This window comes from Ranitomeya variabilis, chromosome 1 (genome assembly GCF_051348905.1).
Source record: "Ranitomeya variabilis isolate aRanVar5 chromosome 1, aRanVar5.hap1, whole genome shotgun sequence".
Lineage (NCBI taxonomy): Eukaryota > Metazoa > Chordata > Amphibia > Anura > Dendrobatidae > Ranitomeya > Ranitomeya variabilis.
In genome coordinates, this window is record NC_135232.1 from 1,044,793,349 (window position 1) to 1,044,810,641 (window position 17,293).

Below are 17,293 nucleotides of genomic sequence, written 5' to 3' on the forward strand. Positions count from 1 at the left end.
ATTTTATAGCAAGGGTGTTGGTGCACCCTGTTGGGGCTGCGGCACATCTTCCCCTCCGGACTGCATTCTGCCAGAGCATTACTCTATTGCAGGGTGTGGGAGGGGGTGGGGGGAAATCGGGACCAAGGAGGAACCGTTGCCCCGGCACAAGCTTTCTGTGTCCCATATTGAGACATAGTGCATTCGTCGCAGGAGAGGGATGGGGAGGTATACTCGCCGTGCTCGCCTGTTGCTGGTTCGGGGGAGAGCGGACCCTATGAAAAAAGGACCCGTCGCCCCCTTCACTCCGTTAGATAAAAAATAAAAAAATTTACGTAAAATTAAAAATAAAGTTGGGGTCTGAAAAACAGACCCAAGTGCCTCCTACAGACACTAAGCAAGAACTGGTTGAAATGTATCCAGTGAAGGGGTGTATACTGCAGAGGAGGAGTTAATCTTTCTGTCTACTTAGTGTCCTCCTAGTGGCAGCAGCATAACACCCATGGTCCTGTGTCCCCCAATGAGGCGTAGGAGAAAAATCTAGAGCTATGTTTCTTTAACATGCAGCTATTGTGACAGGTGACCAGGACGGCTGCAGTTTGAATTATGCCCCCTCTGCCATATTTATCACAGTCTCAAAGAACCCCTTTAATGACTTACCCCAAGTATTGAACAAACCTTTCAATAATCTCAATTTCTGTATATAAGGATGTAGTGGAGTGCGCCAGAAACAACAGGGTATCATCAGCATAAAGTGCCACTCTTTCCTCTATTTTATCTTCTCAATCCATGAGTGACTTCTAATAACTGCTGTAAGGGACTCTCTGGCCAGCACAAAGAGCAGGAAATACAGGGATTCATCTCTGCCACGATCCCCTACTCAACGAGAAGCCAGGTGTGAGACGCCCATTATCTTTTAGTCTAGCCCTCGTTCCCTATCGAGCAGCTTTATACAGGAAATAATTTGTGGATCCAGATCGAACCTTTCCAACACCAGAGTTATCTGCGGGAAACTGTAGGCGGCGAATATTAATAGCTATGAATCTAGGAGGCATGAATCCGGATTGGTCCATATGCATCACTGCAGAAATAACATTATTTAGTCTAATGGCTAGAAGTTTTGCTATAATCAAGGTATCTGTGTGTAACGAGGATATGAGTCTACTATACGAGCCTGGGAGTAGTGGATCCTTCCCTTCTTTAGGCAAGACTATGACAACTGCCTCATGCAGAGAGCTCGGCAATGCTGCCCCAAATCATTGGCCATTTAGAAGGTCTGTAATAAATGAGGCACGAGGATATCCCCAAATTTATTATATAGCTCCAAAGGGAGCCCATTTAGGTATAATTGGTCCACATCCAATAAAGAAGGAAGATTTAGCTCTTCCATGTATGTCAAGATCTGTTCCCTCAGTAAAAGTCAGTTTGGACTTTGAAATCATTTCCTTTTGATAGAATTCTAAAAAGATATTTAATCTTTCATCTGACTAGCCGTCTAATCTGCCATCTTTGTCCTTCATGGTCCCCACATATGAAGAACCCATCTGGACTCTTGTAACCAAGGCTTAGTAGATACCGTATCTACTTTTTCACCCTCCTGTAAGAATTTCCTCTGGGAAAACATACATTCGTTTTTGGCTACTTCCATCACATGGGAATTGTATGCGTCTTATGCCTCTTTCTGGTCTCTGCTCACAACACAAAAGTTTCTTTCATCGATCTGGATGTCTTGAAGGAACTCCCCAAATTAAAGGGCCTTGATTTTGGACAAAGTGATTGTATGTATTAGTACACCTCTCAAACTACCCTTCATGGAATCCCAGAGAATATTCTGGGAAAGAGATTACCATTCTCAAAGAAATAGTGTTGGAGTCCCTCACCTGCATCCAATAGAAATTCATGATCCACAGACGAATAGACAGTTCAGGTTTTAATAAGAGGCATGTTAGTAAAGTAGTGTAGTCCGATAAAGCCATGGTAGATATTCTGCAGATTCTAAATGAGAAAATATGTTCTGTGCCCCCTATTAAGTCAATATGTGGTAACGTTTCCGGTGTCTTAGAATAACATGAGAATTGCATATCCTGTGTGTGCTTAAGGCGCCATAGACCTATCAATGTCAATTCTGATCTGATCTGAACTTATCCCAGCATGGGTGAAAAATATTATTAAGGTCTCTACATTCATTACCAGTCACACCGGGCATCATATTAATGAATGACATTACATATATCTACATTATTGTATGGGGGAGGGATGTAGATGCTATGAATAATAACTCCTTGTAGTATATCTTGAAATAAATACACACAAATTTGACATCCCCATCGACCTTGGAAATAACACATTAAAAAAATGGACCTATAAATTAAAATATCAAATCCTCTGTAGTATACAGAATGGAAACTGTCTAAAAAGAGGTCGAACGTTGACAAAAAGTATCAAAGCGAAAGAACCCCCAACCAAAATCTGCAGGATAGCATGTCAAGCAGCACTATGTCTAATACACACAAATGGTCAATGTGAATGCTACCAATATATACAGTACACTTTGGTTCCTTTGTAAAATTATTGACAGATCAGAAGAAAGGATGAAAACGTGTAATAATCTGGGACACCTGAAACCACCTCTAATACAACTCACCTATTCTTTCTTCCAATGTTGCGATCTCTTCCTGTGATAACTGCAGCTCATTAGTCTTCACGGTCAGGCGATGCTGCAGGTCTTCCATAGACCTCTGAATTTGGTCATTCAGTAACCTGTATCACAAATCACATTTTGTGAAAAGAAGTTACAACATCCAGAAGAAAATGCAGAATCCTGTCTTGTAAAAGTTTATAAACAGGTTTCTCCTCTTCAGCGTATTGTGTATACCATAGCGAACAAAACAATTGGGAAAAAGTGTATTGGGAGCCGTCACGTGTAAACTGAGAACTGTAAGGCTATGTTCACATGTTGCGTTTTTGCAGTGGGATTTTTTTATTCAGCTTTTTTAAAGCAAATTTCCAGCTGCATTTCACAGTACCTGCAAAGTCTATGAGATTTCAGAAATCTCATGCACACAGCTTGTTTTTTTCTTGACTGTTTTATCAAAGAGCTGCGTTTTTTTTTCAAAATGCAGAAAGTCACTTTCATTGTTTTTTTCAGTGTTTTTCACCGATTAAAAGCAATGAGTGGTGCAATAACGCTGCAAAAATGTAGGTCTCAGGTTTTGCTGGGTTTTTGGTGCCAAAACCTGATGAAGTTGAATCAGATTTTTTTTTATGCCCTAACCTTTATCAGCATGCGCAAGAAACAAATGTACCCTGACAAAAATTCAGCAAACAATGCAGCAAAAACTAAGCAAAACCTGCTTTCGCTCTCATTTCATTGGGGGACACGGGAAACCATGGGTGTGTGCTGCCACCACTAGGAGGTTGACACTAAGAAAAAAAAGGGTTAGCTCCTCCCCTGCAGTATATACCCACTAACTGGCAGGAAGCTAATCAGTTTTAGCTTAGTGTCAGTAGAAGGTGGACATAGGGCTGCCTCAGCCCCGTTTCTACCTCAGGTTTTGTTGTGTCTTATTAATCATCTCTTTTTCAGATTCAGCTTGTTATCTGGGCGACGGAGTGTAATTGGTCACTCCGCTCTCCGCCCTGGAGCACAGTGTGGGAATGCGTCACTACTGTACCCTCTCGTGTCTACCAGGCAGGACCCCATGCCTCCTAACAATTCAAGCGTGTTTGGGGCATCTGCAAGACCGAAGATGTGGACTGGTCCTTGCCACTGCCCCCTGCGCTGCCACCCTCCAGAGCCGGTTGTTCAGGGTAGGAAGACGGAATCGTTACCCGACGACCACCGAAGACGTTCAGTGGCGCAGAGGTCTGCATGCAAGTCCGTCTTCCAGCGCCAGTTTGCGAAGAGGGATGCGGGATCTTCAGCACAGGTATTCGGTGCAGGGGGCTCAAAAAAAAAACAAAAAAAAAACCAACTTAATTTAATTAATATTGAGATATCTCTTTAAGGATCCTAGACCAGAGGGTAAAAAAGCGTTCCTCCAGTCCCATCACCGGCCCCCTCGGCGGTTTGTGGCGCCTACTGCGCCATCCCTCTCCCTCCTGAGGCATCCCAGGCTAAATTTACTCCCTGGCTCCTGCTGCGTCCTACTATGGGGCTAGGCCACGCCCCCCCCGCAGGCCGTTCTATCACACGCGCCGGCGCTCTTGCTAGCTCCGCCTCCGCCCACCGGCCTATCAGCACAGCCCTCTCTCCTGGACCCAGCAACACTGAGCGCCCTTTTCCTTAGTCTCCCCTCCCTCACCGAGCAGGAAATTCTGCAAGCGCTACAGGCTCCACCCACAACTTGGCGCCATCTTCATGCCGTCTGCAGATTCCCACACGCAGCTCCGGGTCTACTACCTGCTATCCCTGGGTAGCCAAGGCAGTCTCCGCCTGGGCGAAAAATCTCCGCCAGGGTATTGCCTCTGGTGCCCCTGCAGACGAGCTGGCGGACCTAGCAGACCAGATCGGCCACGTGGGAAAATACCTAATGTCTGCGTCCCTCGATGCATCCGCCTGTTCAGCCATAGCAGCCGGCGTCATCATCACCATCCGCAGGGTCCTTTGGCTGAAAGCCTGGAACACGGACTCCGATTCAAAGAAGTCCCTCACAGGTCTTCCCTTCCACGGTTCTCATCTCTTTGGAGAAGAGCTGGACAAGATTACCTCCAATGCCACGGAAGGAAAAAGTATGTCTCTACCCCAACAGAGAGCCACTGTGCCCTTTCGTTCCTGAGTCAGGGTTTTATATTGACCAAAGATATATATATATATATATATATATATATATATATATATATATATATATATATATATATATATATATATATATATATATATATATATATATATATATATATATATAAAAAATGCCCCCATCACAAGGTTCAGTTATTTCACACCCACAACATTAAAACTCTTACCAGCACAAAAATACAAACTTAAAACCAACAATATGATGCGGTTATTAAACACAGTCAAAAGTTCAGTGAACAATATTAATAAAACAATATTATATCTGTGCGCTTATTTGTCACACCACCTATGGCAGAGAATACAACCAGATAAAGATTTTTTTTTTTTTTAATCTTTGGTCAATATAGAACCCTGACTCACTGGTAAAACACTAGGTTATGACTAAGGGGCATATATGGCCCGAAAACGCGTAAACCGGTGTCTGGGACCTCCGCTATTTGTGCCATTTTTTCTATTGTCGGTTGTCCATGCTTTTATATGAAGATTTTTGTATATAGCTTATTGGAGTGCAACCTCTTGGTGCTGGATTTTTTACTACTTGTTGAACACCCTTGACATGCCAGGAGAGTCTACGCAGCTCCCTAGACACTTTTTCCCATCTGGGCTGGATCGTCAACACCACAAAGTCGTCTCTGATCCCGGCCCAGCGTCTTGTTTTCCTGGGAATGCTTTTCGACACCGCTCAAGCAAAGATTTTCCTACCCAAGGAAAAGTCTATAGTACTTGTGCGCGGGGTTCGGTCTCTCAGAGGTCGATCTCCCTGCACCCTCCGCTTCTGCATGAGTGTACTAGGCAAAATGGTTACTTCAATGGAAGCAGTCCCGTTTGCTCAATTCCACAAGTGTCCTCTTCAACTCTTCCTGCTAGCGAGATGGGACAAGTCGATCCGCTCCCTGGATCGGTGTGTTTCAATTCCACTGCGGATAAAGCAGTCCCTGAAATGGTGGGAGTGCTTTCAGTCGGTCCTCCATCCCCAAACATTGGAAGGTAGTCACAATGGATACCAGTCTCCTTGGCTGGTGAGCAGTATTCCAAGATTTGATGGTCCAGGATCGATGGTCAGCTCAGGAGTCATCCCTCATCGCCCTGCTTCAATGACAGGAACTTCTTCACAGACATCCGATTCGGGTCCAGTCCGACAACGCCACGGCGGTGGCGTACGTCAATCATCAAGGGGGATCTCTAAGTCTGGCAGTGATGTCAGAGGTCGCTCGGCTCCTGTCTTGGGCCAAGCAGAATGTCCCAGCAATTTCCGCAGTGCACATCCCAGGAGTCGAAAATTGAGCGGCAGACTCAGCTGAGAGGGTCTCGCCGCAGGCGAATGGTCGCTGAATCCGTCAGTCTTTCACAGGATTTGTCTCAGATGGGGGACTCCGGACATCGACCTCATGGTGTCCAGACTTAACCACAAAGTTTCTCAGTTTGTGTCCAGATCTCGCGACCCGCTAGCGATCAGATCCGATGCACTAGCAATACCCTGGACACAGTTTTCCCTTCTTTACCCGTTTCCACCCCTTCCGCTGATTTCCAAGGTAATCAAAAAAATAACAGTAGAAGGAATACCCGTCAAACTCATCGGTCCGGATTGGCCTCGAAGACCCTGGTGCGCAGAGTTGATCAACCTTCTAGTGGATACGCCGTGGAGACTTCCAGATCTTTTGTCACAGGGCCCCTCTCCCACCAGAGTTCTCAGTCGCTCAATTTAACGGCATGGCTGTTGAAGCCGCAGTCTTGAAGCCGGATGGGTTCTCCGATCAAGTCGTACAGACCATGATTAAAGCAAGGAAGCCTTCATCCTCTCACATCTACCATCATACGTGGAAGGCGTTTTTTCGCTGGCGTGAGACTCAATCGAGTCGCTCCAATGGTTTTTCACTTCCCATCCCTTTTGTCCTTTCTGCAATCGGGTCTTGAGTCCAGACTGTCCCTTACTTCTATTAAGAAGTTCCTACCCTTTCCATTCTTTTTCAAAGAAATCTGGTTGTTCGCCAACAGCTCAAGACATTCATTCAAGGAGTTGCTCACTCCATTCCCCCAAACCGGCTCCCAGTGGACCCCAAGGATCTTAATCTAGTGCTCGACGTCCTGCAGGAGTCTCAATTTGAACCACTGCGTGAGATCTTTCACATTACTTTCCTGGAAGGTCGCTATTACCTCAATTAGACGGGTTTCAGAGCTGACAGCTCTTTGTCGCTTTCCTTACCTGGTATTTCACCAGGACAAGATGGAGCTACGTCCGATCCCATCCTTTCTTCCCAAGGTGACTGCTTTAGGATGTCCCATGGTTTCCTGTGTCCCTCAATGAAGCGAGAGAGAAAGCAAGATTTTGGGTACTCACCATAAAATCTTACCTGCCCTTATTTACTGTTGTATCAGTTTCTGTTGCTATCTGTTAAATCCATTCTGTTATGTTTTTCTGCTTCTCCTTCTGCTTTTTCACTAACTGAATAGCTTTCTGCCAGTTGGTGGGTATATACTGTTGGGGAGGAGCTAACCTTTTTTGCATAGTGTCAACCTCCTAGTGGTGGCAGCATACACCCATGGTTTCCTGTGTCCCCCAATGAAGGCTCAGAGAAAAGATTTTACGGTGAGTACCCAAACTCTTACTTTTGTAAGCAACTTAAACTTGGCGTAAAAAAAAAAAAAAAACCCGCTGCAAAAACGCAATGTGTGAACATAGCCTTACAGGGGAAAAAACCCCATAGCATTTGTTGATAAAAGCAACATGTTTCAGCATCGGTCCAATTTCTTCCTCAAACAGATTTTGAAATGCATTGTTTGTATCTATATTTTTCCCTCTTACATTTCCCAGTTTATATGTGACAGCAGCCACCATGCCTTTTTTACTCCAACTGATTTATTCCATATTATCGAGCCTCTCCTTGGCGGAGCGAGTGGAGCAGCAGTCTGCACGTTGGATCACCACTTTCTGTCAGAGCTGAGCCTGTGTCTGCACAAGTCATCCGGGTGAGAAAGCAGAATCGCTTTCCTTTTATCGCTATGATACTTACACTACGGAGTGCCCCTATTTTAGTTCATAGTGTATACAATAGCGGCATTTAGACAAGTCACTGGATCTAAACCTGCCCAAACACTTTCTCCAGCTGTCAGTGGACATACAGCATGTGCAACCAGCAGAAACATCAGTTTCCATACACAGTGGGCGATTAGATTTGCAACAACATAACATAACATTAGATCCAACAAGTCCCTATGGTGTCGAGTTGTGACAAAGTCAGAAGTTTTCTAATGTGCTGGAATTCAGTCTCTGATCGCATGCGGCACACCTACCATAGACTTCAATGTATGAGAGAAGAGACTTGTCTGCAACTTGGCTGCATGATTTACAGCTAAATCAGAGTTCTAAAATAGATGAGACAAGCTACACAATCTTTTCAGCTAACGGCTGTCGTCATGTATCCTTATGCTACAGTTTACACTGCACGATTGTCGCTGTTAAATAACCGTCAATCTGCAGTGATGGCTGCCTTACATTGGCTGACCACAATTCAGTATGCACAGAGAATGGAAATATGTAAGCCGGCTTAAAAATCATCAAATTTGATTTTTGATTATAGAAACTTAATTTCAGCTCACCCAGTTGCTCTATGCTCATCCACTTGGGGCTCACGTCAAGGAAAATAGAAAAAATTGGAATCCGGCTCAACAGGACTGGATTTTCCTTTTCTTTTTCAAAAGAAAATATGTCGACCATGTAATTTTTTCTTTTGTATGCACCATTATTTTCTTTTGAAAAATAAAAAGAGAAGGAAAATCCAGCCCTGTTGAGCCGGATTCCAATTTTTTCTATTTTCCTTGATTTTTGATTGTTCGTCATGTGTTTGCTGGCCTGTTTAGACGGGCGGATAGTGGAGAGCCATCGTTCTGATGAATGCTCGTTCCCCGGTCAACGGCCCATGTAAATATACGGAAAGATGTGTTCCACACAATAATGAAACTGTATGCAAAAGAACAATTGTACTAAATAATGACTGTCTTTGCTGATGACACCAAACTATGTAGGATATGAAAATCTGACCTTGACATTACAATATTGCAAAACGATCTGGATAAGATGTTTGAATGGGCAAACAGTTGGTAAATTACCGTATTTTCCGGCTTATAAGACGACTTTTCAACCCCTAAAAATTGTCCCAAAAGTCGGGGGTCGTCTTATATGCCAGGTACGGCATGTGCAGGGAGCGATCCTGGATGTTCCCAGGGTCTGAAGGAGAGGAAACTCTCCTTCAGGCCCTGGGATCCATATTCATGTAAAAAATAAAGAATAAAAATAAAAAATATGGATATACTCACCCCTCTGAGAAGCCTGGCTGTCACCGCTGCAAGCGTCTGCCTCCGTTCCTAAGAATTGCAGAGCGTGAAGGACCTTTGATGACATCACGGTCAGGTGACCGGTCACATGAGCGGTCATGGACCAATCACAGGACTGCGACGTCATCGAGGGTCCTTCATGCTCTGCAATTCTTAGGAACGGAGGCAGACGCTTGCAGCAGTGACAGCCAGGCTTCTCGGAGGGGTGAGTATATCCATATTTTTTATTTTTATTCTTTATTTTTAACATGAATATGGATCCCAGGGCCTGAAGGAGAGTCTCCTCTCCTTCAGACCCTGGGAACCACACGCCGTATAAGATGACTGGGCGTATAAGATGACCCCCGTCTTATACAGCGGGCATATCCCAAATTCCATATTTTATATGGAAAAGTTGGGGGTCGTCTTATACGCCCAGTCGTCTTATACACCAGAAAATACGGTAAATGTAGAGTAATGCACCTAGGACGGAGTAATCCAATTTCTGCATATACAGTAAATGGGAGTATACGCAGGACTACAGAACAGGACAAGGACAGGGGTATTCTGGTTACAAGTAAGCTGAGCAGCAGTGCTCAATGTCAAGCAGCAGCCGCAAAAGTAAACAAGATTTTAGGGTGTATAAAAAGATAAAATCCTGCGATCCCAACGTATTATTTATTACCCCTTTATAAATCACTGGTGAGGCCACATCTAGCATATGGGATCCAGTTTGGGGCTCCACATTTTAAAAAGGATATTCAGAAGTTAGAATCAGGTCAAAGACGGGCAACTATATTATTACAAGGGATGGAAGACCTCTCATATAAGGAGAGGTTGGAAAAGTTGGGCTTTTGTTTAGCTTAGAAAAAAGACACCTCAGAGGGAATCTCATTTACATGTATAAATATATGTGTGGTCAGTACAAAGGACTGGCACATAACTTACTCCTTCCCAGGACCATACTGAGGACTGAGGGCACTCATTCAGAAAGGAAGACAGGCGATTCCGGCAGCTAAACAGGAAAGGGTTCTTCTTTATAGTTAGAGCAGTCAGACGGTGGAATGCCCGACCACAGCGACAGCTCTGGATTGGCGCTGACTACACAAAAGAGTTACCATTTCTTGTACATGAATTCCCCAGCGCTGTGGGCAATGGGGGAGATTGTATAAGAAATGATCAGGCAACCAATTTTATTTTATGCCAGTTCTGATAAATCTGCCATCATTGTACTTACCAAAACAATTCACATGAGAAATGAAGTTATTAAAAAAAATACATAATAAATGATATGTAGTGGTCAAGAAGACAGACCTTAAGGAATTTAATTCCGCTTTATACTGCGAAGAGTCGTCCTGAGTCTGGGCCAGTGTAATGGACTGTGAGCGGTGCACATTATCTAAGGACGAGATCTTTTCCTTCAGTTCAGATATAGTAGATTTCAACTCGAACTGTTCTGTCTCCATCTACAAAAATTAAAATCGATGATTAGTCACCGATGACAAAGGCACGATAATGTAACAAGGGCCTCATTTCCTCATAAGCCAGAGATTCATTCCACCTACAGCAAATGTTTATTAAAGGAATTTTCTGGTTTTCAAAAAAACAAAATCCTTTTCTTTGCTCTCTCTCCCCAGGTCCACTGACTCTGCATAGCTGCCCTCAGTGTCTGCAGTGCTGATGTCATATCGACAACACTGCAGCCAATCACTGAGCACAGTATCTCTGAGCGGATTTCGCAGTCCACTTGGTCGCAGCCGCTGAGCCGAGTTAGTGGCCGCAGTAACCCGAAGTCAGCGCTGCAGAAAACAGCAGACAACGGGATCAGAAGCGGAGAATCAGTGCTGGACCCAGGGAGGGTAAAGAGCAGCTGGGGGCCGGGGTTTTCTAAATCTGGAAAATCCTTCTAACTACTCACATTCCATTGTGTTTGTTAGATGTAGATTTCTATATTAAGAGCACAGGACTACTCTTCTATCCCCAGGTGAGAACAAACCAGAAGTGACACCTAATTATTAAAAAGTAAAACAAGACTTACTATTTGTGCTGTACTTTCTAAGTCCGCAATCTTTTGGGTGAGCTTAAACCTTTCTGAAGCGGAAAATTCCTGCTGAACCTGAAAACAAAAATGACAACATCAAAGATACATTACTTCTAAGACCAAACTAAAAGAGTTATTTTGGGACTTTAAAACGTCTGTTCCTCAATCTAGGCCACCAGTGTTAGACAGCATGGCGGGCGAGCGACTCGGCCCCTCCACCCATCAGCTGTCTGAGCAGATCATGGCTCTTCGACTAGTGTCGTCCCTTATATTTGTTACCAGACGCAGCTTGGTACTTTTGGTAGTGGTGGTGCCTGTAATTACAGACCAGGGTCCTTCATGTAAATAGGACAATGCTGTATTACAATGCAATGTACATTGTGCAGGAGCCTCAACAAGCACAGCTATCTCTCCGAACCCTCGGCCGAGCCAAGCATGTTCATCTGTCAATGACTTATTTCCCAAGAACAAAAGGATCAAGAGAGATGAAATCTAACAGCCTGGTTCTTATCTTCCTTCTCAGCTGAGAGAGGTCCCCATACACACTAGATGGTGGTCAGTCAAGCCAAACTTGGTAGGTTCTTCTCATATATGAATGGCGGGTGATCATGCTTCATGCCCCAGAATTGCTGTTTTAAAGCATTATATTAACCCAAATGACATAAATCAGTAACAGTATAACCTTGAAAAGAATCACTTGCAACAATCCACATGAAACTAAAGAAATATTAAGTAACAATGTCAATGAACTTCTATCAAAGCTCTATACGGGTGGTATATGGTGTAAGGGGGCTGTCAGCTGCCCCGACATGTCTGATATACTAAACAATTGCAAGAATGATTTCTGATATAGTAAATAATTGTATTCTCCATTGTCTCTTACAATTCTGCATGGAGCTGCTCTTTGAAAAATAAATGAATACATTGACAATGGGGATCTCTACACACCGACCATCCAGTGCTCTGATTAGGGACATCCCTGACTGGGATGAGAACTAGTAGTCAATTTATTGATATATCTGGAAAAATACACCAGAGGATCAGCACAGCGCAGAGTAGAGGACTGTCATTTTATAGGGAATACAATGATTTACGGCCTTCAGGGTCCGCCTTCATTCCTACATGTATGAGTTTACATTCCTACCTCGCCACTACCACGTATGCTGGAGTCACACATTGTATTGTGTACTTTGTACAAAACCCATATCAGTAGGTTACTAATAGTGATATTTAATGACATGCTATGTAGAAATAAACTACGAAGCAAACGTCTCATGTGAGCGCAGTGCTGAGATCACATCATGGTCATGTGGAAGAACAGAAGAGGAAAACAAGATGAAAAAGAAAATGGATTTCAACACTATTGTACCGTCCATCAATATATTGTGCAATACTCCTATGGATCTCTAGTTACATCTTGTGTGATATTCCACAGCCACATTCACGATTCTGCAGGTTGCTAGTCACCAGGCTGGCTAAGCTTCATCAAGAGTACAGCTCTGAAGCCTACAGTGGTGTGAATGTGGCTCTACAGAGTAACACCATCTAGCATAGGACCAGTATGACAGGAGTAATTCTAGCCACTCAGGTCTTTTTGGTAAAATAATTCAACTTCATGATTTACCTAAACTGTCTAACAAAAAAAACTGGCATTGATAGCCACCGCAATCAGAGCTCAACTTTCATTTCCTAAACTTCTTTGAAGACATAAAAGCTGCAGTGTGAATGGCTGCCATGAGTAAGAAGGAATTTTTCTGTAAGTGGCTACAAAATGAACAGGGAGCTGTCTGGGCGGCTGCCGTACAGATCTATTGCAGTCACCTCGTCCATGGCTGCTCACAAAGACAAACCTGCAGCAATTCGGACAGGTCTGGGCCCCCTCTACATGATGTAGATTCTTACAGGGCAGCACGGTGGCTCAGTGGTTAGCACTGCAGCCTTGGGGTCCTGGGTTCAAATCTCACCAAGGGCAACATCTGCAAGGAGTTTGTATGTTCTCCTCGTATTTGTGTGGGTTTTCTCTGGGTACTCCGGTTTCCTCCCACATTCCAAAGACATACTGATCGGGAAATTAGATTGTGAGCCCCATCGGGGACAGCGATGATAATGTGTGCAAAAACTGTAAAGCGCTGCGGAATATATATTAGCGCTATATAAAAATAATGATTATTATTATTATTACTGAGGCAGAATGTGTGCACTGATGTCCTACATGGGCCAAGATAACATTCACATCATTAGTACAGAAGTTCTTTATTTTTGAACAAATTTTGTAATTTGCTGATAGAATAAAGAATTGCCTTTGGCTGTGAGCACAAAGGAGCTTACATGGAAATGTACACCTGCAGCCATTGTAGGACGATTGTAGGACGAAGCAGAATGTGGCCGCACTCAAGTGAATGGTCTCATTTATAGAACTTGTCCCTGCTAAGAGGACCATCAGCGAGGGATTACATACTGCGGCTTTTGCAATAAGATATAGGAAAACAACCTAACCTTCATCTTGTCTCTGAGTCCCTCATTCTCATCCTGAAGTCTTCTGAAATCTGACTTGACTAAATCCCGTTCCTCCTCTAGATGGCGCAATTCACAGGCTGAAGAGGCGCTCGTACGGAGAGGAGACCGGTCTCGTTTAGCCAATGTCAGCTCATTCTGAGCCTGAAATAGAAGAGGTTATGTAAAGTAACTAAACGTTAAAAAGTTATAAAATAAAAATAACTTTCACATAAGTGGTGTGGTGCACTGGGTTGTACTCTTTACAGATCCATACGCCGCTCCGCTCGAGTATCTGAGTAAAAACAATCGCCACCGATGGAGAACAAAGCTCTGATGAGCGCGTCTACCACTTCACTTTAATGAGCGATCGGTGGGGGTCTCAGCATCAGATCCCCCCAAGCTACTGACATGTTGCAATTATTTGTATTTTTATGAGAAGTATACCCCCACTGGAACACATAGGTAGAAGAAGATACATTTATTTGTATGTCTCCGTCGACAAGTTAAACATTATGGTCTTGTTTAGAAAATTCATTTTACTACTCCCTAGTGGGGAATTCTAAGTTAATATGGGGCTGGGGTGTCATCCGTTCCGAATCTTTTGGCCAGAGTCCTGAGCGGCTACAAAGAGCATTTTCTCACTCTGTAGTACCTGTACTGTCCAGCAATACTCGGATGTCCCATGGATATGAATGGGCACCAAGTAACACTTTCATCATCACAGATAGCAGCTGATTGCTGGCATCCCAGCAGAGGACACAGTGCGATCAGACTAATGTCAAATGATTGCTCATACAAGTAAAGACTGGTCAAAGCAGAGACCATCTTTAATATTCAATCCATGAACAAATAAAAAAAAAAAAAAATCCGCAACTTACTATAAAGAATACAGCGCGAGCACAATCAGATTATGAGTCCCTTGTAACTATGTGGAGAGTGCACTGCTCCTCACTAATGACCGACGCCTGCTGTATACACATCATCACAGGGTGTAGTAGTGCACTCATGGCTACATACAGCAGACTGCATATCCATGTTATTAGCCAAACTAGATATATCTGGTTCCATAAGCTGATAAGAGTGCACTGAAAACTACCATTGTACAATGAAAGCACAATAAACTAGCAAAAAAAAGTAAACAAGAGACCGCTTTATCCCAACTATACCTGCTCATAAAGGATTCGGAACTTGTCTCTCTCCATCGTTAGCACTTTCACATTGGTCTGGATCTCAATCATGTGTTTTTCAAACCGATCCAGCATGTTCTGGAGGTCATCTCTCTCTCTGGTCAAACGCTTAACGTGTGCATTGGATCCCGAGTCCTGAACAGCAGAAAACAGCATTTTTATAAACAGGACACGTGTATATTATAAAATATAGATTAATTCTATATGAATAACTTTAAGTTATCACAATATGAAATATCCTTAAAGGGAATCGGTCACCAAATGTTTTGCCACCTACTCTGAGAGCAGCATAATGTAGTTTTAATAAAATCACTGCTTCAACATCAGGAGATTATCACTAGAGGACTAGTAAACCTGCCGCCATGTAGTCCTCTATATTAATGAGCTCTCTATATTCCCACCCCCACCACAGCTTTCTGCCTATGCAGTATACACAGATGAAAAAGGAATCTAATCTGCAGGCAGGTTATACAGCAGGAGGAGATGGTCAGATTATTATACATTTTTGTGGGAAAGTTTCAGAGGAACTTATATTTTATTCTTTGAAATCCCTGGTATTTGTATCCTATGAGTCCAGTGGGCGGTCCTACTAGTGACAGACAATCTTCCCTGTGTGACTGTACATGTAGACATCCAGTGGGTACGGAAAGTATTCATACCCCTTCAAATTGTTTCATTGCAGCCATTCGGTAAATTCAAAAAAGTTCATTTTTTTCTCATTAATGTACACTCTGCACCCCATCTTGACTGAAAAAAAAAAAACACTAATGTAGTAATTTTTGCAAATTTATTAAAAAAGAGTGAAAAATTTAAAGGGGTCTGAATACTTTCCGTACCCACTGTAGCTTTCAATTAATAGCCCATGAGACTCATATACATACAAATAGCAAAGATCTCATTTATTAAAATAAAAATTATACTGAATCTTTTCCAGGAAAACTATATATCAGTATAATACCAAAGGTTAAAGGGAACCTGTCACCCCCCCCAGGCGTTTTTAACTAAAAGAGCCCCCTTGTGAAGCAGTAATGCTGCATTCTGACAAGGTGGCTCTTTTAGTTCTGGGTGCTGTAACTGCAGAAATATACCGTTTTGTAATTTGTCCTAAACACCTTATCTTCAGTCCTGGAGGCAGGCCTTTCCCCCCTGCTGCAGACGCCACACAGCCGTCACTCAAGTCTTCTTGGCGCCGGGCGCCGCCTCCTCGCCGCTGTTTTGAAATGATCCGGCGCCTGCGCTCTTTTCTCCTGCCTTGGGCAGGCGCAGTGAGCGCTGCCCGTCTGTCTTCATATGCAGCCCAGCTGACTGCGCCTGTGCGGCCGCCATGCCTGTGAATCCCAGCCCCGCAGTGTCTTCTGATTTATTCACATTGCGGGGCTGGGATTCACAGGCAGGGCGTCCGCACAGGCGCAGTCAGCAGGGCTGCATATGAAGACAGATGGGCAGCGCTCACTGCGCCTGCCCAAGGCAGGGGAAAAGAGCGCAGGCGCCGGCACATTTGAAAACAGCGGTGAGGAGGCGGCGCCCGGTGCCAAGAATACTTGAGTGATGGCTGTGTGGCATCTGCAGCAGGGGGGAAAGGCCGGCCTCCAGGACTGAAGAAGGGTATTTATAACAAATTACAAAACTGATTATTTCTGCAGTTACAGCACCGAGAACTAAAAGAGCCACCTTGTCAGAATGCAGCATTACTGCTGCACAAGGTGGCTCTTTTAGTTAAAAACGCCTGGGGGGGTGTGTGTGTGTGTGGGGGGGTGACAGGTTCCCTTTAAAGAAAAATAAGGTCATGTTTGCAAAGTGCATGTCACAAGACAGTGTAAGGTTGATGTATAGGGAGCATAATGCATTTGACCATTATAAGACGATATTTACCAGACCATCTAAGCCCGACGCACATTTCGCAGTCACTTCAGCAAGGGGCGCCCCTTATTATCATCAAATGCATTATGCTCCCTAACATACTCGATCCTGTGATATGCACTTTATAAACAGAAGTTTATTGTTATATATACCTTTGGTACACATATGCTCTTATAGGATATAAGGGTCTCCTATTTACCAATAGGTGGTATACTAAATAAAGTGATTTAAATGTTTAACCCCTTCATGACCTTTGACAAGTTTACGTTATGGTCTAGCCGCTTATGATTCAGTGCAGAACAGCTCCTGGGCACAAGACTAGGCGCTGTGCTTGAGCACTTGTCATCACAGTGCTGCGCCACTCCATGTGTTACATGGGACTGCCAGCAGGGCTTGTAACAGAGGATCAGTGGTGGTGCCGGATACTCATAGCTCTGACAGTGATGACTGATCTAACAAATATGTCATTAATATATTCTGAAATGACCAGCTCTATCAATTGATAACTTATCTTAATCTCAACTCATCATTATAAGATCAGGCATAATCTGCTCCAGCAGGAGAGACACAAACAATATATGCAGAGGCGCTCTGCAGCCCCAAGCATTATGGCAGGTGCCG

General features: G+C 43.8%; 1 protein-coding gene across 1 annotated transcript in view; it reads right to left on the reverse strand.

Moving 5' to 3' along the window:
• Positions 1 to 17,293, reverse strand: part of CEP135 (centrosomal protein 135) — a 104,864-nt gene that overhangs the window by 42,760 nt on the left and 44,811 nt on the right. The window contains exons 12-16 of the mRNA XM_077279731.1: positions 14,792 to 14,947; positions 13,626 to 13,787; positions 11,127 to 11,204; positions 10,403 to 10,554; positions 2,624 to 2,739 (exon numbers count right to left, since the gene is read on the reverse strand). Coding sequence (XP_077135846.1) covers positions 2,624 to 2,739; positions 10,403 to 10,554; positions 11,127 to 11,204; positions 13,626 to 13,787; positions 14,792 to 14,947 — 664 coding nt within the window. The remainder of the gene's footprint in view (positions 1 to 2,623; positions 2,740 to 10,402; positions 10,555 to 11,126; positions 11,205 to 13,625; positions 13,788 to 14,791; positions 14,948 to 17,293) is intronic.